The sequence below is a fragment of the Heliangelus exortis genome, chromosome 2, assembly GCF_036169615.1.
Source record: "Heliangelus exortis chromosome 2, bHelExo1.hap1, whole genome shotgun sequence".
Classification (NCBI taxonomy): Eukaryota; Metazoa; Chordata; class Aves; order Apodiformes; family Trochilidae; genus Heliangelus; species Heliangelus exortis.
Window position 1 is genome coordinate 29,128,807 of NC_092423.1, and position 27,704 is coordinate 29,156,510.

General features: G+C 36.1%; 1 protein-coding gene across 2 annotated transcripts in view; it reads right to left on the reverse strand.

Annotated features, from left to right (window-relative positions):
* Positions 1 to 8,011: 8,011 nt before the first annotated feature.
* AGMO (alkylglycerol monooxygenase) overlaps positions 8,012 to 27,704 on the reverse strand; it is a 186,397-nt gene continuing 166,704 nt past the window's right edge. For both annotated transcript variants that reach the window (XM_071735361.1, XM_071735362.1), the window contains one exon: positions 8,012 to 9,352. In XM_071735361.1, coding sequence (XP_071591462.1) covers positions 9,282 to 9,352 — 71 coding nt within the window. In that variant the 3' untranslated portion in view covers positions 8,012 to 9,281. The remainder of the gene's footprint in view (positions 9,353 to 27,704) is intronic.

Here is a 27,704-nt window from a genome sequence, read left to right on the forward strand (position 1 = left end):
ACAGCAAAATCATTAACAGAATTTTATTAATCAGACTTTATCAAACAGCTAGAGTAAAAGATTTTATCTAGCCTATGATTCTATACTTGTGTGGGGAGAAAGAAAAGAAAATGTGAAATAAGCAATGACTAAAGCTCTGAAAAGCTGAAACATAAATGCTTGGTTGGACTTTCAATGCATATTTGAAAAAATTAACATATTTTCTCCAAACAAGGAAATAAGATGTAAAAGCATGAAAGAAAAATATATTTCTACATATTTTTAGCTTACTTGTCCCTAATCAGAAGCTTTTCCCCAGAGGAACAAAAGGTAAGAACAGAGTTATGTAGTGTTATTATCTTGTATCTTTTTAACCTTAGCATCTGTGGCATATGTAGTCAGTAAAAACACAGAGAAAGCCCTAGAGATTATATGTGCATTTACCCAGAAATACTAGAGGGTGGTTGAGAAATTTGACTATGCCTTCTGGAAAACACAAAAGTTTACCTTCATATCATATTCTGTGAGAATTCAGACAGAAATCTCCACATCTTAGAAACCAAATGCATACCTTCTAATCACTTATGCTCAAGGACTCAGGCGCTATTAATTCTGGTGCTCTGTGAGCTTCTTAACAGGAAAATGGACCTTACAGCTGAGTATTTTCCACAGCATATATTTAGACTACACAACTACATTTTCCAGAAGTTCCAGAAAATCTTCCAGAAAAAACAAAAACATCCCAGTGCACATTTTTGGCAAATTTGACTGATCTCAAACTGTGCAACTGAACTTGAAATGTTGAGTTATTTTTACCGATATTAATAGCACAGTGATCAGTATTGCCTAAATTACTTACAGTAGCATCGGTCATTACTGCTATTTCCTACAAAAATCTGACAGCAGGACATCTTTGATAATTTCTTCAATGTACTGACAAAAATCAACTTCATAGCTGTGTTACAGTGCCTACAACTATATTCTTTGTGAAGTTATAGCTAGTGGAAATTTTATTCGAACTCTTGTTCATTCTGAAAATTCAAAAGAAACATTTTTAGAAACACTGTTCCTCTGCATCCACTAGCCAGATGTGGTTTCTGCTGGTGATCCATAGGCTATAATAAGAGAGTTAGAGTAGGAAATCACAGAATTACCTTGCTTGGAAAAGACAAGATCATTGAGTCCAACCATTAACCTAACACTGACAAGTCCTTAACTAAGCCTTATCCCTAAGTACTATGACTCTTAAATACCTCCAGGGATGGTGCCTCAACCACTGACCTGGGCAGCCTCTTCCAATGCCTGACAACCCTTTCAGTAAAGAAATTCTTCCTAACATCTAATCTATACTTCCCCTTGTGCAACTTGAGGCCATTAACTTGACCTATCACTTGTAACTTAACTGAACAAATGTACTAAATTATGTACTTTAGTGAACAATTTATACCAGCTTCAAAGACATCCTGTCTATTTTCTTTATCTTGCATATAAATACAACAGAAGCTGACAGGAACATAAAATGTGTATTGCAAATAGGCATCAAATGCTCAAACCCACCAGCACATGCTTTTATCTTCTTGGTTAAAGCATTGGTAGAAAAATCCCTGCTATGTATAAGAAGACCCATGTGCTCTGCAGTTACACGAGGCATAGTGTGATGAGCTTCTTGAACAGCAGAAGCCCAAAGAAAGGCCAATAACAACTACCACCACTTCAGACTAACAGGCAACAGGCAACTGTTTGTGGACCATCTTCTCTATCATATTGGTTCTTATTAACTTCCTATTTTGAATGAGAAGGACTGAAGTGCTATTCACTTCAGTGTCAATTAGTTTGTAACTAAACTCCTGCTGTGACACCTCACTGGGGCATCACTCCCTCCTGCTCTAATGAGGCCTGATGTAACCTGTGGTCCTCTCAGCTCTCACTGTCCAAATCCATCTCCAGTTCCCCACCTGGAAACACTGGGGGGAGGAGACCGATCACCTCATCTTGGTTAGGCTGCAAGATGTGGTACAATGCCCACCTTTGCCAATGCTCAGAGGTCTCTCAATCACATTTAGAGATAAATTTTCATATCACATCTTAAGAGCTGGTTGATTCCTCGGGGTAAATATTACAGGCCTCTACAAAGAGGTACAAACAAGGAGCCAGTAGTATTGTACAGCAAGTTTCCATGGTCCTATAACACCCAGGACTATGCTAACTAAATTCTAATGCTACCACAGGGTTTTCTTGCAAGGAGAAAACCCAAGGGAAAAATCCTGAGCAGTTCTGCTTCTGTACCACAAACCATTCTTCAATGTTCTTAACTAATAAGACCATTTGCACACATCCTACAGTCCAATTATTGGCACAATCAACCATAGGCATGAGGCGCTCTTAAGAGTTTCCCATAAATAATAGCAATTTTGCTGGAAAAATATTCAAGTACATATTTTATTTTTGGCCAGGCCACAAAGACAAGAATACAATACTCCTCTTTTAAAGCTGTATTTCAGGGAAAATAAGTAATGTATGAAATGAGCCCAAAGGTGATCTGACCTTAAATGGAAAACTGCTGTCAGAATCTCAGAAACATCCCTTTCATTTCTCCCAGCAATCCCTGATCATCAGGCTTTTCTGATGAAATCCAGTTTGTGGTGATGGACTGAAAACTGGGAGTATTTGAGGTTTTCAAAAAATAAGCATGCTGGCACATAACAACACTGCTGCCATGTATAACACCTTACCCACCCCATCCTCCCTGCTTCAAAGCACTGTGGTTAAAAGAAGAGCAAAAATCAAAGCTGTTCTTTCATAATGATAAAAGTAATGAGTCACCTGTGAGTCATGAGTGGAGGGAAGGTAAAAGGCTGCTAGAACTGAAATCACAAATGCTGCTACTTGAAGCAAAGGAGGAAGGTCATTATCTTCAAATAACAGACTCATGACCTCAGTGCAGACAGACACCAGTAAAAGACATGATCACACTCAGTAAGTTAATAAGCTATTCTTCAATCTAAAAAGTATAGTTCAGTTGTCTTAGAGTATATTTCTTTCCTGGCAAAGATTTATATAATTGTAATTTAAGTACTGATAAGCACTCGCATTCAAGGTTTGTGGAAAAATGTAAGTACAGAAACACCACAAATTCCATAGGGTTTAAAATGTTCCATGATTTTCTTTATTCATTTAATGTCTTTTTAATCAAACATTATCAGTACTGGGCTGACTGCCTGCCCCTGCAACACTAAAAGCAGCAGGTTAGAAATAGTGTATAAAAACTGTAGCAGTAGATCCTGAGGCAGAGAGAGACACTGACATCTAAAGCACAGCACTGAAGGGACAAGAAGCCACTAGAAAGAATTAAATAGCAAAGAAACGGGGAAAGGAGTAGAAGCTGGCGAAAGGACAGTCCTATGTTACTGAAATGGAAATAGAAAATGAATCATTAGAGGACAGTAGTCAGATATATACAAAATAAATAAATATAACATTAACAATGTATGAGAAGTGTAATGAATGTTCTGAGTATGTTGACTGAGAGGAACACTGAAAAAAGTAGACACTTTTAGGTAACTCTGGCTCTCATTTATCAAAATAAAAAATATTTTTAGAGATGAAATCTTCCATTATGTGCCTAAACACACAAAAAAGAAAAACCTAAAGCAAGATGGCAGATAATTTTTTTTCAAAGATAAATAAACACACGAGAGGGTCCGAAAATGGGAAGAAAGGATAAAGGCGGAATCGTTAAAAATACTAGGTAGGGGGGAGGATTCATTTTCTATCCCTTTTCTTTGCCAAACCATAAACACAAGGACACTCAACAGTTCATTCTTACTCAGTATTTCCACATTTTTCTGCTCTTTTCCAAAGGTGGGGCAAAAATGACAAAGGACAGAGCCAAGTTTTCCATTGGCCCTGATATTAACAGGGAAGGACTTCTCCAGTATGTGAGATATCTTATTTTTGCTTTACCTTGTGGTTTGTATCTTGGTATTTTTACACTTTTTTTCCTCTGTGGAAAGATAAAATCCTGAATCCACAGTACATCTCTTGTTTGCTTTGACCAGCACTGCTGGGAGTGACAGATAGCACAACATGCTGAGGCTGAGGTCTGTGTGTGGAGAGTTACTGAGGGTAGTGGGCCCTCAGAGAGCCAGCTCAGTGGCCCACTTTGTTTTAATTCCAAACTGAACAGGTCAAACACCAGCAGGGAACCAGGAAACCCAGCAAAAGTCTGCTTCATGGCCATTGTATGTGCCTATTTTGGAGCCAGAAACTTTATGGAAAAAGGATAGACCAAATATGTTTTTCTTCCGAGTTAGCATTAGCAATCCCAGGAGTTTAAAAATTGTGAGCCAAACCCCATGTTATCACTAGAGTAGTTTAAAAAGGAAAATATCTTAATATTTTTAAATGTTACCTATTAAAATCTTCTTGTTTGCCTCTTAGGTTTTGAGCCTTCTATAGTTCTTGTTCTCATCAGCCAGAAATATTTGTTAAAGAAAGCAAACATGTAGGCAATCCCCCCCAAAACCAAACAAACAAGCAAAAAAACCCCAAAAAACAACAAACAAGAAAAAATATCAACCAAACAAAAACCTCAGCAATCACAGGATTCCAGGAGACAGTTTTAAGAAAAACTTCAGCTATGGGCAACATAGTTTGCATAATATTGCAAGACATGATATTGCTTTCAATCTTCTCTAAGAATTATTGCTCACCTTGATGAAGTCCATCACTAAGCCATAGTTATTTTATCACAGGTTAAAGAGCAAAGAAGAAAAGTCCAAACAGTTCTTTCCTTTGATGCCGTTTGGCTTACATGTGTCTAACCATGACATAAATTCCTTAAAGCTGACAGCAATTTGTCTGTGAAGCTTTAAAATATATGATCAACTATGTCCTTTTAGATAACAATTTAGGTAACAATGCCCCTAATCCCACAGACTTGAAAAAAACCTGGAGATAGTAAACACTAAAGGAAGGAACCTTAGTCCTTTGTATCTTTTATTCATAGCTTACAGCTTTAACTGTCATCATTTTTCCATCAAAGAGCTCTGATTTTAATGCATCACAAAGAACACCATGTTAGACACAGGAACAAGTGTTTTTGCAAATGTTCTTTTTAATTAATGCACTGTACTAAAGCTAGAGTTGCAGTAAATATTGCACCACTCTTGTTTCCATAGAGTGAAAGCTCTGCCTTGATCCTGAGGTCAGCAGCAAGATTTTTGGTGATTTGGACGGTACAGGGTCAAGTCTCAAGCGAACAAAGGATTTAGCTGCTTACTTCTGGGTTTTCAGTAACTTGATATTGCTGTGTACACAGCCTGGGAAAGGCCATGTGTAGGAATGAGACATTACAACAGCTGGAAAGAGCAAGGAAAGTCACTTCTTAAAAATTCATACTGAAAACAAAAAAAAAAAAAATTCTGTTTATCTACATTTTTCCCCCCAAGGTGTGTCACTGCAGAGCTTAATGACAAACTAACCCAAAAGGAAGTCTTAAGCAATACTGCAAACATTACAAAAGCTATTTATGAAGTTTCTTACTTGGATTTCTGAGGCGAAGCTTTTGCCTGCAGAATAGCTGTGCCTCAAGAGACCTAAAATAGTGGCCCTCTAAAAGAAAAATAGTTACGTGCACAAAATCTGCTGGTTCCACATCAGTATTATCTTCACTAATTTCCTCATATAATTCACCTGATTGTACTTGATCCCCTACAATTATTGAAACTACACAACACACTCAAATTCTAAAGAAACAATCAATGAAATATTTAAAAAGTTAAGAGTGAAGGGTGGCTTACAAATAATATATTCATATATCTTAGTAATAAGCAATGTTTGCACTCTGAATTTAATTTATTCAATTAACTGTATACAAATACATTAACTACACATAATTCAATTAAATAGCCACCTAGTCTCCAGAGTCACTTGATTACTCAAAACCAGAGATCTTCAGGATCACTGTTTCACTCCATGCAGTGGCTACAAAGATCATAGAATCATAGAACTGGCTGGGTTGGAAGGGACCTCAGAGATATCAAGTCCAACCCTTGATCCACTACCGCTGCAGTTACCAGACCATGGCACTGAGTGCCACATCCAGTCTCTTTTTAAATATCTCCAGGGATGGAGAATCCACTACTTCCCGGATGGAATGAACGAGATCCAGTGCTGGTGTTGGGTGCTTAAAATATTGAAATAGCTTATTTTTTGAAAAAATCATGACAAGCAAGCTGACAGGGTTATATCTACATGCAAACAGCTAATGGGAGAATGATGCAGTCAAGGGTGTTTCTATAAGCTTGTACTTGAAATTTTCTCTTCTCTGGGGAAGGAAAACCCAAGCTTCATCTGTATCTAAAGGATTGCTTATACATACCCAGTGGATACCATTGCACAGCACGGGAGCCTTGGACACCCACGATGAGTCTGTTCAAGCCTTCAGCCAGAGGAGTCATTCTCAGACTCTGTAGTTCAGTAAGCAACGGAAGAATGTTGTTCCTCTTCCTGCACCTTGCTTTCAAGCAACCTGTATACAATGGAAAATCCTTGGAAGTAGGAAATTGATACTTAAAAACCCTGGAAAAAATGAAATTTATTTGGCACTTTTTGTAAGGGATGCAGTTCTGTTAGACTTGTTAAGATGTTCCCAGTGGTAGAGCCTCCCCATCATTTGGTCAAACCGGGGCTGCCAAATTGAAACTGAGGAATGTCTCATTTCCAGATTCCCATCAAGCTGAGAAATTATATACTTTTAAAGTAGAAAAGTAAGGCTTCTGTAGGGTTCACAATCTCCAAAAGAGCATGCTGTAGAAGGGGTGTATTTGGATTATATTTTGTGGCTGGGTTTTGCATTTTTTTTGTTAATTAGAATTGACCTCATGAATACAACTTTTTTCTTTAGGATAAGATCTCAGTTAAACTAGTGTGCTTTTAATAATTTTCACCAGTTTATCTGCATTTTTTAATTTTTAAATTTATCTGCAGGCAACTGATAATGATTAGAACGAGAAACTGGTGATTTACATAGAATATTCACATATTAATCTGATTTACCTTTGAAATCACATTTCTTTAATTACTTTATGCAAAAAAACCAACATTCATTAGGATATATTTACAATTAATTTAATTTTATTTCATTCAGATCTTCATTATTGTCCTCCCGAAACTGCAGTTTTTAAAATGAGAAAAATGTTATATCTTTATCCTATTCCTGTCTCTTTGAAGGATTAATTTTGATACGGAAACTGACTTTCAGTATGACTCTGTTACATTACTTAGTCGTTACATTAAACTGACCTCAAAATATTCCTGTGAGATTGATGTCACTGTTACAAATTTTGAAAACATAGGTACACTAACCTAGAGGGTCACACGAGCAGTTTGTGGATTGTGTTGTACTTACAGAATTAAATTATGGCATTTTCTTAAATATCCTAGGATATCTTTATAAGGAGATCTTTGATTATGGTGAGAGACACCATCAATATTGCCATCACCCCCTTCCATATATGGGGAAATTCAAGCAAAAAGATGGAAAGAAGTGGTAGTACCAGAAAAAGCTCCTGGCTGTGGTACTGTTGTGTTAGTCAAGAGACTTTATTTTTACTCTTGAACTCAGAGGAATGTAATTGTATTTATCCACTTCTTATAAGTACATTGAAAGCCTACCTTACTAAAAATCTAAGCTTGAATATAAACTTCTCAGCAACTATTTAAAGTCTCATTTCTCCTAGTTTCTCATGGGCTTATTTTATTCATCTTCTCATTACATAAAGTGAAGAAGATCCACACATAACACAGAAGTCCTCTACTAAAACACACCTCCAGATTAGGAAGGCATTGCCCATTACTTTGCATCCCAGATATTAGTAGACCTAATCAAACAAACACCTACTTTCCCAGCTAAATATTTCAAGGTCTTTGAGCATAATCTAAAGTGAGAAGCACAAGACTTTTGATGCACAAATAGAGTAACTAAAAACTTGAGGTTTAAAGGAAAAAATTATAGAAAATTAAACTGATATTATCACTAGACATTGGATCAACTTTATTTATATAACATTATTGTGTTTCTGACAATTTATTTGAAACATCCAATTATGTAGACACTGGCATCTGTTACAGTTAGAGACTGAAAATACAGTTTAATTAAAAGTAGGCTGTCTAAATCTAAAAAGTCTGTTAGCATGTCATTAACATCTTAAAGAAAAATAGAATGGGGAAAAATCCATCTCAAACTTAAACCCATTTTTTAATCCAGGTATTATTACTAGTTTGAAGCATGCATGACAGCCTAGTTTTTAGCTACTTGACTTTAAGCACTTCTAAAAGTCTTGGAGCCAAAAAAAAAAAAAAAAAAAAAAAAAATGTTGGAAGAGTGTGAGGAAAGAAAAACAACCTAGCTCCAGTATTTCTGCCAGTCCTGCTGTTTGGAGACTCCCTTTACCATTTGTATTTAATTTTCCTATTCTAGTACAAACCATCTTTCCAACAGCTCCTGAAAGACAAGACGTGCATCTCCCCTGAGATCACCCCGACAGGAAATTACCAGAAATTAAGGGCCCAGCCTTGAAAATATATTGTCACGTGAGTAATATTAGTCAATGGGATACCCATGTGTAAGAGCTGGCTTGATCAGTATCTAAAGTTGGCAGCTGCAGGTGTACTCCTTAAATAATTCAATTTAAACTGCAAGCCTGCATTATACAACACATACGTTAGCCAACTTTATTGTAAAGATGTTTCAACTCATACTAGTTCAAGTTATTTTATCATGCTGTTTTTAATAATTTTCTTGCCTTGACTACTCATCCTCATGTAGCTGTATGTTATGAACACTGAATTGGGCATGACATTGAGTTTCTGGTGTAATTCAATCATTACGGAAAAACTGACATTCACATATGTTTACACTTAGCCTTGATAGGAAGACAGTCACTTTATACCAGGTTACAAAAAATATGGTTTTAATTATTCCTATTGTGAAAAATACCTTTCACATGTGTTTATTGAAGACTTTGTAATCCCTTGAATGTAAAAATATATGTTGTGAACAAAAACTATTTAAATGTGGGGGGGGGGGAAATTAAATATTTTTAAAAACTCAAATACAAATGAATACACATCCTTAATGAATCTTTCAAACCCTCATACAAAATCAACCTCCTATCATAAGTTAAATGATTGTGATTCAGTAAGATTCATGGTTAATTAATTCCAAGGAACTTAGAAGGTTATTCCAAAGTGCTGCTTCCATAATTAAAGTGATGTAAGATCTGCTCTTTCAGTGATGTTTATCTTTGGATGAAGTGATCCGCTTCATAATTTGGATTCCCCAGAATGCGGTGCAGAGGGAAAAGAAGACCTACAACAGAGAATTTAAAATGAGAAATATTATGTAAGAATTCTTAAGTTCTATTTGCGTGTAAATATAGTGTATGGGTGAATTCACAGAGCTCTAGAGTAGAAAAACAAGGTAACTACAAAGTCTGCGTGATCTCTACTTTGCAGCTTAGTTTGGATTTGGAGTACTCAGAGTCACATATAATGAGATAGAAAAATAATAACTGGGTTTTTGACAAATGATCTGAAGAATTGCTATTGCAAGTTGCATGGTAAAGTAAAAATACCCAAAGTAGCCTTAACTAGAATCTGTGGCAAAAGAAGTGTTCTGGTTGAAATACCATAGATAAGTAATTATTTACCAGCTTGTTCCTTATGGTAAGAAATAAAAACATAAAAAGATAAAAAGTATTACATCTTTAAGTTTTCTCCAAACCTGGTTTATCTTTTTGTCTTTGGTGCTATGCCTCATTAATCTGAATTCTAATGAGATATGAAATACTGTTTTTAATTAGTTTACTTGCTGAAAACTGCTTTGGGTCGAGTAGGAATACTTGCAGGGTAAAGACAGTGGGATAAAGAGTGTGTGCACACCTGTGTCTGTAAAATTTTGTATTTTAAATTAATGAAAGAAACCTTTGTCAGTCCTATAGAAAAATTTTTCTAACTTAGAAAACTGTAAAATTAGGGCTGTTGTTACAGGTTACTGAGGTAACAGATTTTTTTTTTTTCCTGTGAGTTAAAACATACCATTTATACAGAAAAATATTTTGCTCAGGGGAATTTTTGTTTGTTTGAAGGGACAGAGAAAAAGAATTTGGGGATCAGGTTCTAATAATTCTTTTTTCAGGTTAATCTGCAGTCAGAAGGTACTGACAAGAAGAGTTTCAATTTTACCATGAACATCTTTTGGCATTCAACATTTAATAATGCATGGCCCAAAGATCCAGTTTTGACATCATCTACAGTCACTCACTGAAGTAATTGATATCTTAATGTCCAATAAAAAAAAAATTGGTGAATGGGATGGGATCAGGTCTGATACCTTTCACAAACTTTTTGGGACAGGTTCCAGCTTCACATGATCTATATATTATGTCCTTAGGATGCAATAGCATGAGATGGAAATAACACAATGTATCAAAGAAGAATTCCAATCAAATAATAATTTTAAAAAAAAATAATCTAATCCCCACTCTCTATCTAGACAACTTCCCTTCAACTATTTTCACTGAAGACTTTAATTCTACTTCAGCAAGGGTAGGCTGTCTACTGTGGTTAAAACTTCTGATGACACTATTAGTACTGTATTTGGGGTCCCATTTTTAAGAAATAGTCATAAAATTGTCACCGAAACACTGACTTACAAGAGTTTCAGACCTTTAATTATGAAGGATTTAAGTACTTTTTTTTACTTTTTTTTTTTCTTGCACTATCGCAAACACGCTGTAAAATTGCATAGCTCTTTTTTACAGCTACAGAATGGAAAGACTTTTAAAGCAGTGCTGCAGGCACATATTCTCTGTGTTTTGTGAGATGCTTTATTGTTATGCTGAGATGTGCTGTAGAAGAAAAACAACTGCAAATAACTATCTGTATTTTCGATTTGGCTGTTATGCAACTGGGATGAGTGTGAATCGTGACATACACAAAAATAATGATTTACAGATAAGATGTTCTTAGCATGGAAAAATTCTTAATCGTGCTATATCCAGAATCAGTTCTTATCAGCTTGTTATAATTAGTACTTCTCTGAAAAATTACTAAACTCATTTCATTCCTCACCTCAGAAAGATCACTCCTATTCCTGGAAGATGAATTAAATATAGAAATATTTCATTTTTAGAAGAAGCACATTTAAACACATTTAATGACTGAGGTGCAGGGCATTTGTAGGGGATTAATGACTGCTGGGAGATGATGATCACCTGAAGAAGCACAGCCATGGGCCATTAAGCCCCAGGAAATGTCCTCAGCTAAAGATGGTTATTGCTATTATAGCCCGAAAATGAAAAAAACATCTCAGGTGAATTTTTTTTTTTTAAATGGAGTGATGCAGATTTTCTTTCTTAATTACATTCTTCACTATAAAGTTCTTAAAGCATACAGTCAGTGCTTGTGGGGGCGTATTTCAAATTGCATTTATTTCATCCAGAATAAAAATCCACATTCTGCACATCATGGATCTGCAGAACTAGTTTGGCTTCATGACTCTATAGAAGCATTGATTCACTGCCTATCGATGTCAGGACTGCCAGTACTGGATGAAAATAATGTATTCATGAAACAATAATGCTGCAAGGTTGTGGAGGGATGGGATTGTAGAAAAACCCCAGCATCAGGATAAAAAATTAAGAGGCCACATCCTGCCTTGCATGACAGCAGTTCTGGCTCTACTGCTGTAATGATGATCTACCCTGAGCAGAGCCAGCTGTATGGGGCTACCAAGCAGAAACTTGCTGTGTAGGTTGGAGTTCAGTCTCTCTTGATTGCTGCTACATATTTTGGAGTTACAAGGCTTGACCCACTTGAATGAATGGTGAAAGCAGGTGACATCAGCACCCAAAAGCTGAGAAGGCATGCACTAGAATTTTGAGCCGACGATAGTGTAGGCAGCAGGAAGCATCAGGAGAGCATTTCACCAGCCAACCTGAACTATACCTGACTGCTATATTTCTAATGCCCTTGGGAAGATATATTTCCTGAATCCTATGTGAAGATATTTTGCATCTTCTGTTCAACTGTCTCGCACTCAAACAAGCTGGGTTTTGGCTTTGGGTTTTGTTTTTTATTTTTTATTTGCAGTTTCCAAATTATGGTCACAGAAATTCTCATTCCTTCTTGTATTGCCTAATGAAGTAATTATTTTTCCCTTGATAAAAATATGCACATATAATTTTCCTAATTCAGCTGGGTCTGAAATAAAAAAGCATTAAACAGTATCCTGTTGTGCCTCTTTTTACATTGTGAAATGTTCTCTTCCAAACAATATTCCATAAGAACAATAGTTTCACTTCTTCCTTCAGATGATAAAGTATTGTGGACAGTGGCCATGCATGGAACAGACAGACCTAAAAGCAGAATTTCTCACAACCATTTATTCAGCAAAGTGAAATGCGAAATTTTTGCCACCTTAGTATAAGCACTTTTTACCTTTACCTGTTCAAATAGCAACTGATTAATTATAGACTGTGCTGTAGACTGATGAAAAAGGACAGTCAGCTTCTAAATATTTACATTACCTCCTTTTGTACAGTCTTCCTTAGAGCCACTGTTCTCTCCCTATTAGGCTCTAAACCACTTTAAAATTATTAGCTAAATTTGGTTGTGGATTAGCTAAATCCACATCTGCATGATTACCTTTCTTGTTGATCACTAATGTCATTTTCTGCCATTTTCTACTGTAATGGCTCTGTATATCTGAGTTGCCTAGACATAGTGTCTTTTCTCATATACATTTCACCTGGATAGAATTAGAAGGTTGTAGACGTCGGTCTAGAAATGTAGACAGATGTCCAGATAGCCCTGCTTAAAGGACAGGGAAGAGGCTTGAACCATAAGACCTTCTTGTGGATCCCTTCCAGCCTACACCATTCAATGATAGTATGAATTCTCATCTTCTGCCCAGACATGTTCACTCCAAATTTTGACACAGAGATGGTCTGCAACTGAACAACCTATTGGCTACTTATGGTGTACAACAACAGATGAGCAGGTGTCTATTTTTTGATGATGAATTGCATGAACACCTCCTTACTGGGTTATGTGTTCCTAGATCTGGAAAGGGCTTAGAAAGATCAGCCCATCTGCATACTTCCTTAGGTTGGCTGTTTACACAATAAAGTGGACCTAGTACAGTCAAATATGCTAAACTATGAGCATTCTCAATGTGATGCTGAGAGTTGTCTAACTGATGCTGCAAATGAAACATGATTAAGGTTCCTTTTATACTCTTTATCTACAAATCTGGACATGGGTTTATTTAAAGCACCAGAAATAATTCATACAATCAGTATTAATGATAAGAGTAATTTTTGGATTTTCTTTGAAAAAGGCTGTGTCTGGGTAACGTCATTGTCCTTTTCCTGCAAAGGTGGAGATCATGACAGTTAATAAAAAGATTAATAAGAAAATGGTTGAATAACCTACTCCAGAATTCACAAGTACCTAAATTTTCACTAATACCATTGCTTTTTTCCCTCTTCTGTACACAGAACTTCTTTAGGTGATGAACTACACAGATGAGATAGAAAAGATATATCTCAGAAGCAAGGAAAGATGTTCACTACTTCTGCAAGTCAAGATATGTGTCAGTTTAGTATTTTGAGACATGAGCAGTTTGCAGAATGCCATGACATTAACAGTAGTTCCAGAAATCACTAATCTTGTACAGAGCACAGATAAAGATTGCACTAGCAGAAAAGCTGCAGTAATTGGTAAGGGAAACCAAGACACTAGAAGAAGAAGAAGGTTCCTACCCTGTGTGATGCCTTCAATATACTTGAAAATAAGAGAAGGAAGTGGAAAACTGTTTTTTATTTTATTTTATTCTAATAATATGGGGGGGTGGAGGAGGGGATTGGTGTCTGTGTGAAGGAACTGTGGCTAGAAGGGAGCAGGGACATCCTTCAATAGCAGTAGCTTCACATAGCATTTGTCCACAATTTCTGTAGAAGTAGTGGGATGTCTGGAAATTTTTTGTAAGGGTTCATGACACACATTCAGATTATTGATGAAGCACATAGCTCACAGATTCAACATGTCCCTGACAGAAAAAGGTATATTAGTATAATATATATATTAAGAAAATACATATTAAGAGAATGTTGGCACAGACAGTATTAAGCCAAGTGCCTTCAGCTCCCACACAGCATATTGGTATTACACTCACAGACTGGTTTCTTGCTACTATGATATACCTCATTAGCTTTATACATCATTATTAGCAGATAATGATAAAATAATAGGGAAGTGATAGATACATCTTCCTATTCTGTTAAATGTTTTAAGCATTCCTCCTTTTATTAGCATATCATCTGAGACCTAAAGCTATATAACCCATGAAGACATAGGCTACAAAAGCCCTCATACCATGAAAGGCTTACATTACCTATCTAGGAAAGACAAAGAAGTATCTGGAGAAAGGATATGTATTCCTCTGCTGCTTTCACAGCTGGGCACATCCCTAGCATGAAATCAAGTGCACTGTAGAGATGCCTGAGCTAGCAAAGATGTAAGCTTCTAAATTTCTCTCAGCACAGCATCAGGTTGACTGTGACTTTCCTGGCACTGCACACAAGCTAGTAAATCACATCACTCAGCTAGAGATGAGAATTTCACCCAGGCAGTGCTATTACAGTTATATTTAGACTGAAAATGGCTTAGGTGTATCCAGTATGGTATCTTGAATCATCTCCTTCACTCAGCAGAAACCAGCCCAAAGTCTCTCAATTTGCTCATGTAGATATATGTATCCTATTGAACTGTTAGGTCTACAGTTCCTTCTCTCTTGGGTCACAGAATAATCCCCAACCTAAGCACTAGGATTAGGAAGGTTTTAGCTCATTGCCCAAAAGGCCAAAAACACACTGAAGTAGGAAGCTTTCCTGTCGGTCATATGAATAGGAACTCCAAAGTATGTTAACAATTATTAAATCTTCACCTTGCAATGCACTAATGTAAGCTGGAGATGATATCAACATTATATCATTAACATATACACAAACACTCTGCATCTCCTCAGCATGGAATTTGTTTTCAAACATTTTATTAAAACATCTGAGAATACTTCCCACAATAAATTACCTAATTCCATCTATAAATTTCTAGGTCATTATTAAATGTGTATACATTTCAAATTGTCCAAACAGTAAAACCCTGTTAAACAAAACCAAGTCTTCTTAGCTGTTCAATGAACATTTAAAAGTAACTTCTGGTCCAAGTCTGTTCCATTGTTTTGGAATTACATTCCAAAAAAATATTATTTGGTAATTATGAGTTGTCAATCATCATATGATGTTAAAAATTTAATAAAATGTGAAACCATAAAATATACACTTTATTACACATTCTAGAGCACAGCAGTATTTTAGAACTTGTGCTTATTGTTCTTCCATATGGCTTTTTACCAGCACAGTTGAAGAACAAGTTCAAAGATCAACAGTTTTAGAAGACCTTACTTCAGAATGTCACCTTTTTTTCTTAAATATTCTGCAATTTTTCAGACTCCATTTTCTCCCTCAACATTAAGAAACAATAAGCACGGACATTTTCTCAATTGTCATATTTAAAATGAACAATTAAAAACCAGTTTTCATAAAAGTTAAGGAGGTAAAGCTTACTCAAACTGTGAACATACCAGTTTAATCTGTTGCAGGCTAATAAGCCAAATGAGATCGAAAGAGTTATTAATAGCTGTTCATTGCAGAAATGAAATATTTGAGATACTCCTGTCTTAGTTTGGCTAAAGCTGTTGAGTTTATTTTCTTAAACATTTAAACAGGAAATGTTCCCATTGAGATGAAACATTGCATTTACTTTTATGCCTGTCAGCAGCTGTAGCATAATTACATACACCCCACTGCATCACTTATAGCTCAAACACAAGTTGGAGGCTAAAAGACACATCTGCAAAGAACTATTTCAGCTTATAAGGCATACTTTAAATTATATTTAAAGAAAGGTTTCATTTCCTTTATTTAAAAAATATGAAGCTTGTTTTAATTTAATTAATAGCTTAATGTGGACTCTTAGGCCTAAAGAATTGAATGCTTTTAAATGCAATACTCTGCAAAAAAACCTGGACATGTATATTTCTAGGATAAGAGTAAGGGTATTCCTTTTTGTATGGTCATGGGCTTAAGAAAGGTTTAGATACAATACTGCTTAATCCTGTGTTCAAGTTAAGTTCCTACTGAAAAGATGGGGCAAATTTGCCTAAAGGAGCTCACATAGGAGAGACTTCTTCATGCCTGCATCCTTGCTTGAAAATACAGGAAAATTACAGCTACAGAAAAAAGTAGTTTGAACACAGAAGAAAATTTATTATGTATAATATTTCAGAATTTGGACTGGTCATTACCTAGCTGTGTAACATTCACCAAATAAGCATCTACAGAGGTAATTCAATCTCTTTGATCCCTTCATTTTTATATCAGTCTAATACTGACATTGCAGGAAAAACATGAGGTAAGTCAGTATCCAGTCTCTCCATCATTAGCAGACATATTTCGTATGTTTCAACAAAGATGTTTTCATTTCAGAGCGTGGCAACTGTGCCTAAGTCAAAAAAACAAAAATCCCACTTTCAGCCTGGAGAGATCTGACAAAGGTGGTAGCAAATTGGAAGATTTCCGCTCACTGTTATATTAAATATCTTCTTGAGACAAAGTTGACTAGCTATGAGCTCCAAAATGGAAATTTTTCCATTGTGTGGGGGGAAAAAAAATATCAAAAAATAAGCCCAGCCTTTAACCATAGCCCACAGACATTAGATCACTGATGGGAAAAATTTTTCTGCAGATGTTGAAAAGAAGTGATGGGAAAAAGCTGGCTACTGTGACTAATGGCAAACGTGAAAAAAAAAAAAAAAAAAAAAAAAAAAAAAAAAAAAAAAAAAAAGAAGTAAGGATGGGCAGAGAGGAATAAAACAATTGAGTGACAAGCAGAAGAGATTTCCAGCACAGTGAACAAACACCAGAAAAGTACTCAGGATGGACAGAAAAAGATCAAGGCTAAAAGTCATTTGAGACTAAGACTGTTCCTAAAGCCAACATGTCATAAGAAGAAATGAATCCTTTCATTGAAAAATAGAGAACATTAAAGACTGTTCTCACCATAAAAACAAAAAAAACCCTAACCAAGCTAACCATCCAAGGAAAAAAAAACCAACACAAAACCCACCAGAAACAAAAAACCCCCCAAACAACAAAACAACAAACAAATACCAAAACAACAAACAAAAACCAAGACAACAAACTAAAAAACACCAAAAAAAACTCCACCACCAAACAAAATCCTCCAAGTTTTGAATGAAGGAAATGAGTTAATATTCATTGATACTGTAAAGGAAAAATCTTGCCACAGAAGATATGTATCCAAGTTAAAGATAGAACATGCTCATCCTGCCAGCCAACCTTCTGTTGAGGCCAAAAGCAGTAAACTGTGGCTGGTTTTAAGTTCCAAGGAGAAGAAAAATATGCTGAAGTCTGTACAGCCCTCTGTCCATCCCTTTACATGGAAAAGCAGATCTGCTTCTGGCTATTGATGTTTCTCTTTCATTCTTGGTCTAAAGACACTCTTCCTGTGTTCTGGTTTGTTGCTTCTATTCTTGTGTGAGGATACTCCCATTTCCAAAATTTACCAAATTTTGATGATATGAAAGTCATCGTTATTGGCTGACATTAACCACAGATATATTAAAATGTTCTAAATAACTCATATTCTAATACTAATTATGTCAAGTCAATGCAGTTGTGTTATTTAAGTACCCTGCAGAAAAAAAGAAATAAAATTAATGGAAGTGATCCGTGTGAATTCCTAGTAGGAAGTCCAGGTGACTATGGTCAAAATGAAATATCTGTATGGACGATACAGCACTGAGTGGAAGAAAAAACCTCTAGAAAGCAGGAAATCAAGTTATAAAACCAATTATATCATAAAATGAGAAGGAAATCAGAATTCAGATGAAAAAGATTGTATATAATAACATTTCTAAAATACAAAAAAACCCAAGATAAAACATCCTTCTTTTCTTGTGAAACAGGAGATTCATAGCTGTATTAAAAATCTCAAGATACTGAAGAAAATGTAATTTAATAGAAATGGAAGGTCCCAGACTTAAGAGAAACCAAACACACACAAACATACAGTGAGGAATAATCATTAGTCAGGAGGTCATTAAAAAGAAATGAGACAGAGCAGTTCAAAACCAAAATGTCTCAACCATACAGTGCTGATAAAAAAAGATGCCAGAATCAATGTGGAAGGTATTATAAGAAGCATTTCATGTAATCTCTAGGTATTGATCCAGCCTACTGAAAGGTGATGAAGTCTTGAGGGAAGCATAGATAAGGTAGATACAGTCATGAAGCAGACAACAATGATAAAAGATTTAGAAAAGCTGACCTGCAAGAAAGTTTGAAGTAATATTGTGTATTCCTGGGGAAAAAATAAATAAATAGAAGACTCTGGCAAGGTAACAAGATTGATCTTCTTTCAATTAAAAGAACCCAAAAGGAAAAGAGGATGAGCTACTGCTTAGGTTAATAAAAAACAACAAAAATATTTTTTTTCTAACTTTTTTTTGTTGGCTAATAGCTGGCCATGAGGACGGTACAGCATTGAAATCACCTACATAAGAAAGTTGCAGAAATTGACAAAAGTTTGTATTTTTGGTTTGATTTTTTCTAATAAAAGACCTCACCAATCTCAATTTCATTATCAGGTTTGGTTGTTACCTTAGGAAAAGGACAAAAAGCAGGATATGCTGCTGCTTTAATATTTTTTTCCAGATTTTGGTATTGGATGGAATTGGACCTGTTTCCCATCAGATTATTCATAGAATTATTACAATTTGCCATCAGCTTGCATCAGCTCTTCACACATTAACTGCAAAGATTGATGACAGAAACAAGAGCTTTACCTTGCTCCTATTTTACCCACAGCATACTCTACACTAAAACACAGAACTGTATAGTCAAAATCACCTGCCTCTAAGACTGTGAAAGAATAATCAAGGAATTATATTAAAAGCCTGGGATGCTGCAGTATGCAGTTTGTATTCTTTGCCACAGATTAGTCAAGACACTTAGTCTTTACAGGTCCTTAGTGGCAAAAGGGACAGTATTTCTATTTCCCCAAAAAGGAGTTACTTTTTAATTCCCCTTTTACTAAAAAACTAAGATAGTTTTATTAAATACTGTAGTGCGGAGAAGGAAGACACAGTATGTCAAAAAGCCATAGATTTCACCTTCTGTGATTTTTTTCCTCTGACAAACCTCATATCAATTTGAATATATACTTGTTTTGTTTTGTTTTTTGCTCTAAGCCTCAGTAACTATGTACTTGGATAAACACAATGGTTATCTTTAAAAATCAGATAACTGCTTGCACTTCTTATATCACTTCAGATATTGAGCAATCTTAGTTCCATCACTCATGGCACTGACTACATGACGAGCTACAAATGGCATGAGAATTTGTTTCCATCTCATGATTACATTTGTTTTTAAAAAAATCACAAAAATCTCTATATCATCAACAATTGCATAGCATAGGTAAAAATAGCAATTCAAGAAATATGTCTTTTTCTTAGTTTAAGTCTTTAGTTTGCTCGCTGTTTCCCCTACCCCTCACCCTCCTCACATTAACTAGATTCAAAAGGATGTTGTGCCCTAAATATGCTTTTCTTGGAAAGGCTACTTGGTATTGTTGTATTTGTATGTCAAAGGGAGGACTGAAGGCTCAAGAATTGTTAACCTCTCCCATGGTGTGCTAATAAAAGGTCAGAGGCCCACATGTGGCTTGCAGCCTGGGGAATTTCTCTCAATGTTCTGCCAGGGATGGGACCGCCTGAATGGTTTCTCTCATAAGTTTTAAGCCATAAACTGCATCCTACTTGGCTTGCTGTGCCAAAACTGGACCCAAGGGTATCCAGAGTCCTGGCTGATGGGAAAAAATGAGTGCTTCCTATGGAAGCCACAGCTGTTTTCCTGAGAGAGACAGCAGATGCTCAAATATTTCTCTACTTTCCGTTTCTGACTACCTGTTCTGGCAGCAGTTCCAAGAAAGGGGGAGGACAAAGGCAGGCATCCAGCTGCTTTCAATAAGCCTTGGCAGCACATGTACCAATTGCCTAAACACTAAAAATGTTCAAAAAGAATTTTTTTCTGGATTTCAAACTATAAAAAGGTGAGAGCATGCACTAACGCTCCCCATCTTCCCATCTTAAGCTCTAGCCACCAGCATAAAGACTTTAATTATGAAAGCAGAGACTATTTCAGGGAAAAAATGATACTGCATCCTAATGAAAAGATATCACTCTGAGAAGTGTGTGTATGTCTCTAAATATATAATTATATGCATACATAAATTTGGGTGCATATATAGAATATGTATAACCTATGCCTTTCCAAGAAAGATTTGTTTTTACCATCAGACTGTAGGCTGAATGTTGTAATATGGATTTGATTTTGAATTTGTGGCCATATTTATCCCTAGTGTACCTCTGAACTAAATGGAAATAGAAATGCAAAGTTCTATTATACATTGATTTGGCCAAGAATTGTATATAACATCAGCTACCTCATAAATTTCATTGAAATTGCATTACATTAGGATGTGGCTTATGTGACTGTTTATGAATTATTCATATCTGCCATTTTTTACCTATACATATATTGATGTCCAATAATCTTTTAATAAATATACTTGGTCAAAATCTATGCTTCTGTTCTCGACAGGTCACACAGAGGGTCTGAAGCCTTTAATATTAACACTCTTCAACTCTTTATCCAGTTCTGCCTTTTGAGATATTAAATAAGTAACCTTTAAACGGACTTAATTAGTCCAATTAAAGCACAGTTAATTAATATAAGTAAAAATTAAAGGATAGTTATAGCTGATACATGAACAGCACATCAATAAGACTGTAAAAATCCTGGATTTAATGGCTATTCATTGCTCAGTGAATCAACAGAAGCACTACCAGTTAAGCTGACAGTTCACCAGTTTATTTGCTTATTTTAAGGACAACTCTGTCAGTCACATTCATGGCTGCACCTGTTTGCTACATGCAGTGCTCAGTCAGTGTCTTCCCTTCTGTCTCAGCTTCTCTTCCCATGAAATGAAGAAACATCTGTCTGTCAACAGAAGAAGTAAGCCTTGGGAAAGTGCTTTTTTTGCAGCTTTATAAAAGGGATAGTTCTTTTTCTCTACACCCAAAGGTTCATCAAGGCCTTTCATTTATATATTCAGTCCACAATTTATTTTGCTTTGGTTTTGTTTTGACCACCACCTAGACATCATACACCTATTTCTACTTCAGTTCAATGACCAAACTCTGCTACCAATGTTCTTGCACTAAGCTGCTCTTCTAGCCAGTACATTCCCTAGACAGCAATAGTTTTGGTTTGACAGTTTCCACAAAGGCACTCTATAAAAAGGGGGTCTGAGCACCCTGTCAGAAAAGAGAAGCTTTAAAGCTGGTAAAGTCAAATCTATCATGGTAGATTCCATTTTTCTATGCCAATAGGATAAGAAGTTGGATCCACCCTGAGCAGTGATTTCATAGCTCAGCCACGCAGGCTGCTGCTCCCCTGTAGAGGTAGAAACCACCAGCAAGATGGATCATGTAAGAATCCTTACAGGAATGGAAGAAGAGGAAGAAAGTGGTTTCATTTGACCCATCTAGAAGAAGTCAGAAAGTCTGAGCTGGTAAGGAAGTCACAAATTCAGAAAACGAACTACTGCATTTAAGCCACACCTTGCCCAAAACTGCTCAAATAGAGGAACAGTGTGGGAAATTTGCTTGCCTGTGTTATGCACTGGAGTTTGATTCTTCCCTGTCTCACTTTCTCCTTTGCAATCCATTCATTTAACTTCCAAAAGAACCAGGACCAGACCTTTCTGTTTTCTTGCCCAAGCTTTTATAGCACAGAATCTGATAACCTAGCAGCTAAAGAATGAGCAATTCTCCAAACTAAGTGACTGAGTTCTTTAAAAATGTATCAAGGCTGCTCAAGGCAGTGTCCCTTTGTGACAATAAGAATCCATCTCCCACTACCTACTTAAATAAGAATGTAATTGTTTTCAATTGCTCATAAAGGATCAAAGAAGTTTTGCTGATGCCTAATTAACCCAGAATTAATCTGGGTGATAGTAGATGTACACCTCTAGTTTCAGTTTAGTTATTTGACATATTTTGCTGTGCTAGCTCTTTTAATTATCTTTCTACCCTTCAACTGACTCATAACGAATTATTCAACTTTTATTGAAACTATCTCCTATTTTTATGTCCTTCGAGGACTCTCAGAATAGCTTTTTGCAGCTATGCATGCACATCAGCCAAAGCATACTTTCAGCAGTGCTATAAAAACACAACATTACTTTTCTTTTTTGTTGAAAGCCTGCATACTTAAATACTGAATCATGCAGATAATATGGAAAATAAGTATGTTATCATAAAAATCAATAAAGCAGGAGAATGAAAGAGGACAGGTTACACAAGTGTAGACACACTCCTGACAAATTCACATATGTGTAATATAAGGTCTAATCTTGCAACCCTTACAAAAGTAAGGGTTGCAAGTCTATAGAAGCACACACATAAAAAAAGTTATGCAGGATTAACCCTGAAAGAAATCCACTTATTTTTTCATCTATGAGAACAAATATTCCATCATAAAACAAATGATGTCCAGATGAGTAAAGCAGCTTAGCAACAAGACAGTCTTATAGAAAACTTATAGGCACATCCACAGTGATGACAGATAACAGAACCTGAGGAGAAGTTATTACAGACATTTTGGAATATGGCATTGAGTCACCTCCTGATTGTTAAAGGAATTATTGTCAGATACTGCAGGAAGATTGGTTTGTATTTAATGGGATTTACTACTGATAACAACAGTAACATCACTGTCAGAGAGAACTGATTTTTGGAAGAAAAGAGAAACTAATTGGTTTAAAAAGTGAGGAAAAAGCACCTCTAGCTGCCATTATCCAGAGAAAAAGAAATGAATGAGCTATCCATAGACTGAAAAAAGCTTCTCACAGCCTACAGTATTAATGTAAATGCATGCAGGACCAAAGACATAGAGGAAGAAGAACCAAACAAGTCTGGACAGAGATGCTGTGGTTTTGAATAAACAAAGAGATATACCCACAATGATTAAGTTTAAATGCATAAGGTTGTTCTAGCTGTATCTAGTATGCTTCTTTGGAATCTTATTACAGGACTGATGCATGTTGAGAAGTTGGGTCAAAATGATTTACTGTGCTCACCAGTCCACAAGCCATGCTAAAATACTGGGACACTGTAGCATGGGAGGTGGGTCCCAGAAGGTCTCTGTATCTGCTCAGTGGAAGCCAGACCTGGCATCTTCCATTGCTATGGAGCAATAGCAAAGGCCACTTTGCAATGGTATCCCTGTATATAGGTTCCAAAATAGGCCTTGAGGGGGATTATTGTAAAGTTCTTCTCTCATACACAAGGACAAGTAATAAGTGTGAAGTTAAAAATGTCTTTTTCACATTTTTATGATTTTATCCAGGGGTTTGTTAGTCTTAAGAATTTTCTTGACTCCTATGTGAAGTATATGCAGTATTGGAATATAATTGCCTGGAAAATGTGAGAGAAAAGAAGTAATATTGATTTATATATCTTTCACATAGCTAATGAATTTTAGAGTACAAAAAACAATCAGAAAACTAATCAGACCTATATTAGTGGTTTTGTCTCCATAAATCCATGTTGTCCTTATGATGCATTGCACTGGAATATATTCCTCTAGAAAACAAACAAATTAGAGCTCCATTTTGCTGGTGAAACACAGGAGTTGTGCAGAGGATGTAGTTGATTAAGAATTAAAGACGTAGTATGACGTATCTTGAAGTAGGAAATAAGGGTAAGCACATAAACATCCATCATTCATTTGAAAATTATTTATCTCCATGAAAAAGTTATCTATCTTTCTGTAAGGTACAGAATGACAGAATCAGGTGGGTTGGAAAGGACCTCTGAAACTGTCAAGTCCAACCCTTGACCAACTACCACTGTGGCTACCAGACCATGGCACTGAGAGCCACATTCAGGCTCTTCTTAAAAATCTCCAGGGACAGAGACTCCACCACCTCCCTGGGCAGCCCATTCCAATGCCTGATCATCCACTCTGTAAAGAATTTCTTGTTAATATCTAACCTAAACCTCCCCTGACAGAGCTTCAGATCATGCCCTCTTGTCCTACTGATAGCTGCCTGGGATATAAATTAGTCTTCTGGAGTACACCTAAATGTATTAAACATATTTCAACTCTTCTGTTACACACAATTTTTATGGAAACAGAATGACCTCACAATAAATTTACTAGCAAACATTATTTGACTATTTTATCATGAATCCTCCTCTTCCTACAGATCATGGCTTATTACAACCATTTGATGTGTCTGCATCATGTTATTAACTCAATTTTCTATCATATCTCTGTTAAACATATGTCTAGCATTGAATGAAGATATTCTGTTGTATTGCAGACAGCTGCCCTTTACAGCTTTGACAAGGTGATTTCCAGCTTTTTCAAAGGCAGTCCCAGCAAAGCCCCCCAAGTCCATTTGAGCCTATCTGGTACATCAAGTCTGACATTTTTGACAGCTACTGGTGATTAGGTATAAGCAGGCACAGGTTTAACTGTATCCAACCACCCTGATTCTCCAGCTGAAATAATCAGATGGACATTTACAGCTTTGCTGACTGGGAGCAGCCTTCATAAATAGAGAGACTTGAATTCCTGTTTCTCAAGCTGTAGCAAGCAGATAAACCCCTCTACCAGTGCTTTCTCCAGTACAGTTCCTAGTTCAGGGTTTCCTAAGGCCTTGTAGAGGAAGGAAAAGACATGCAAACTGTCACTGCCAGGTCAAACACATGGTGGAAGAAGCACCATCCAGAAAGAATCAGAAATTGCCTCAAACACATTTGAACAAGAAGCCCTTCTTACTCATCTAACAAATCAGTAATATCTTCTCAATGTTAAGAGATAACAAAAAGCCATGAATCATCAGCATCATCTCCATATTGGTAAATATCCCATGTTAAGCTTACTAAAGTTTAAAAGCTGAATAAACCCAGACTCTGGGGCACAAAACTAATAAATGTATGGACAGTGGACACTTACTTCTCCCATAGAACAGGAGTAGAACTCTCATAACTTATTTTTTGCTGCTCAGCTGAGGAAAATGCTTCTCATATACTGATGGCTAGAATGCCCTTTGCAGTTCCACCTCTTTTTTTTCTTTTTTCCCTTCCACTCACCACCCTGCTATTACACCAAGTCCCTCACCCCCAACAACAATGAAAACAAACAATAGAACCCGGGTGGTTTTTAGCTCTTCACTCTTTGATGAGTTTATCTTGTCACCCTGCCCTTTAACCAGAGCAGGCCTGTGTCAGTCTCTGCTGGTACCTGTAAGGCAATGCCTGCCTGGCATCCCACCTGTAGCAAGAACCCTATGCACTTTTTTCTCATTTACCAACCCCTTATCTCTGACATACCCAGTTCCCATCCTCCACAGCTCACATTAGACCCATCCACAGATGTTGATAACATATCAGAGTAAGTTATCATTATCAGGCAAAAGGGTCAGAAAGAATTTTAGCTAATGGAAACAGTATTAATGATTCATATGAGTGTACCATTAAATTCCTTCCTAAGTGATGTGTTCTCTTTGTATAGGGAGAAAGCAACATGTCACTTATGTATATTGGTCTACCACTGAAAACTGTTACAAAAAATTCAGAAGGGTTCAACAAGTTTAGCTCATGGTTGAAGAAGAGTAGCTTCTGGGTCCAGAAGAGGGAAAAAAAAAACCCAAACCCAAACGAAAAAAACAGACAAGGAAATGCAAACTAGGAGCTGACAGTTAGGGTGTAGTTTTTTTGTAGCTAGGACACAAAAGTACAAATATGGCTATTCTAAGTAATGCAAAGAGGACATGATGGAACAGCTTGGAATTTGGATTGTTATTGCTGCTCAAATATTGTAGTGATGAGAACAGTACAAACAAATATATATAAACACACTAGAAATCCATTACATATATCAAGTCCACAATATAAAACAATATGAAACACAAATGTACAGGAGTTAAAGGGGATATGGGTATTAGAAACATATGACTGGAAGAAGTTTGTGAATCAAGTTCAGTTCCCACAGTGATAAGAAACAATGCAAACAAATATTTTGTCCAGAAAACCCTATGGAAAAAAAAACAACCAACCCAAGCTAAAAATATTGCCCCAAGTGCTTTGCTAAATTTTAATCTGTAACAAAAATCACAAAATCTACAACTGCTATATGCAAAAAAAACCCATCAGGGAAGCCTTTGTCACACTCTGGAAAGAACACATAGATCAGAATTACAGATCCTCAAATCCATGGCTGTATGAGCCAGCTTTTCTCTTCATACTCCAGTCAAAATCTAATAATATACTACAGTATAGGAATATATTTTCCACACCAGAGTATCTGAAGTGATTAATGTAGCCTAAGGAGAGCTTTGGAATTTTCTGGGAGAAGCATTTTATAAATTACATAGCATCATAGTAATAATCCACATCATTAATTTTTATACTTACTAATTCACATAATCAATTAATTAACCCTTGGAGCATTTGCGTGGTTTCTGTAAATAATTTTGTGGCCTGGTAATCTGTCACAGAAGATGTATTGTGTACATTTATTTGTAGAATGCTTAGCTGAAGAAACACTCAATATTGTAGTAAAGAATGCAGGAAAAAGACAGAAAACAACAAATGTATCTTTGGAACATTTTCTTTTCTTTAGAAGTTTTCTGAATAGATAGAACAGTCATGTGGCATGGAGCTACAGGTAAAAGTAAAATCAAAACAAACTATTTTACATAAACAAGTGCAACATTTCAAGGAAATAAAATGCATGCTATAAACTTCAGCTATAAATCCTAAATCTTATATTTTATCAGCAAAAAAACCCAAGTCTCCAAATTGGAAAAAGAATGTGGGGTTTTGTTGATACTAGCCATCTTAGTGGCCATTTTAAAGTTCTGATTTCTGAAATGGTTTACAGGTAGCTTCATTTATGTGCATCTCAGACATAAATCACTGAAAGGTTAAAGTCCTTCTGAAGTTGCTTTCCCTGAAAAAGCAATCTCACCAGGTTGGTTTGCTAAGAGCTGACATTGTATTTTGCAGGCCATCTGACAGTGGCATGCTGCAAAACTTAATCTTTTAACATAACCACAATTATTAATAGGCATTTAAGTCTTCAATCCCAGTAACTTTGGCACTGGGAGGAGATTTCATTTTCGTTTGCTGTTGCAAAACCCTGTTTAAATCTTCTATGTAATTTAGGATTGAATTTTTGTTCTCTCACTGTTAACAAATCTGGGTTTTGGCTGCTAAAAAGCAGATATTTTTTATTTCTTGAGGCTCAAAATGTTTAAATTATCTAGAAATAGCATTCACATTTTTATCTTTGTAAAATCAGTACAAATAACATAAAATGATAACAGTAATATTTTGTATGCATTGCTGAAGGCATAAATCGCTACCAAGAGACATGACTGTGGAGAACTGAGTACCAATAAAAATAAAGGATGAGTCATTTTAACAGCTTCAAATG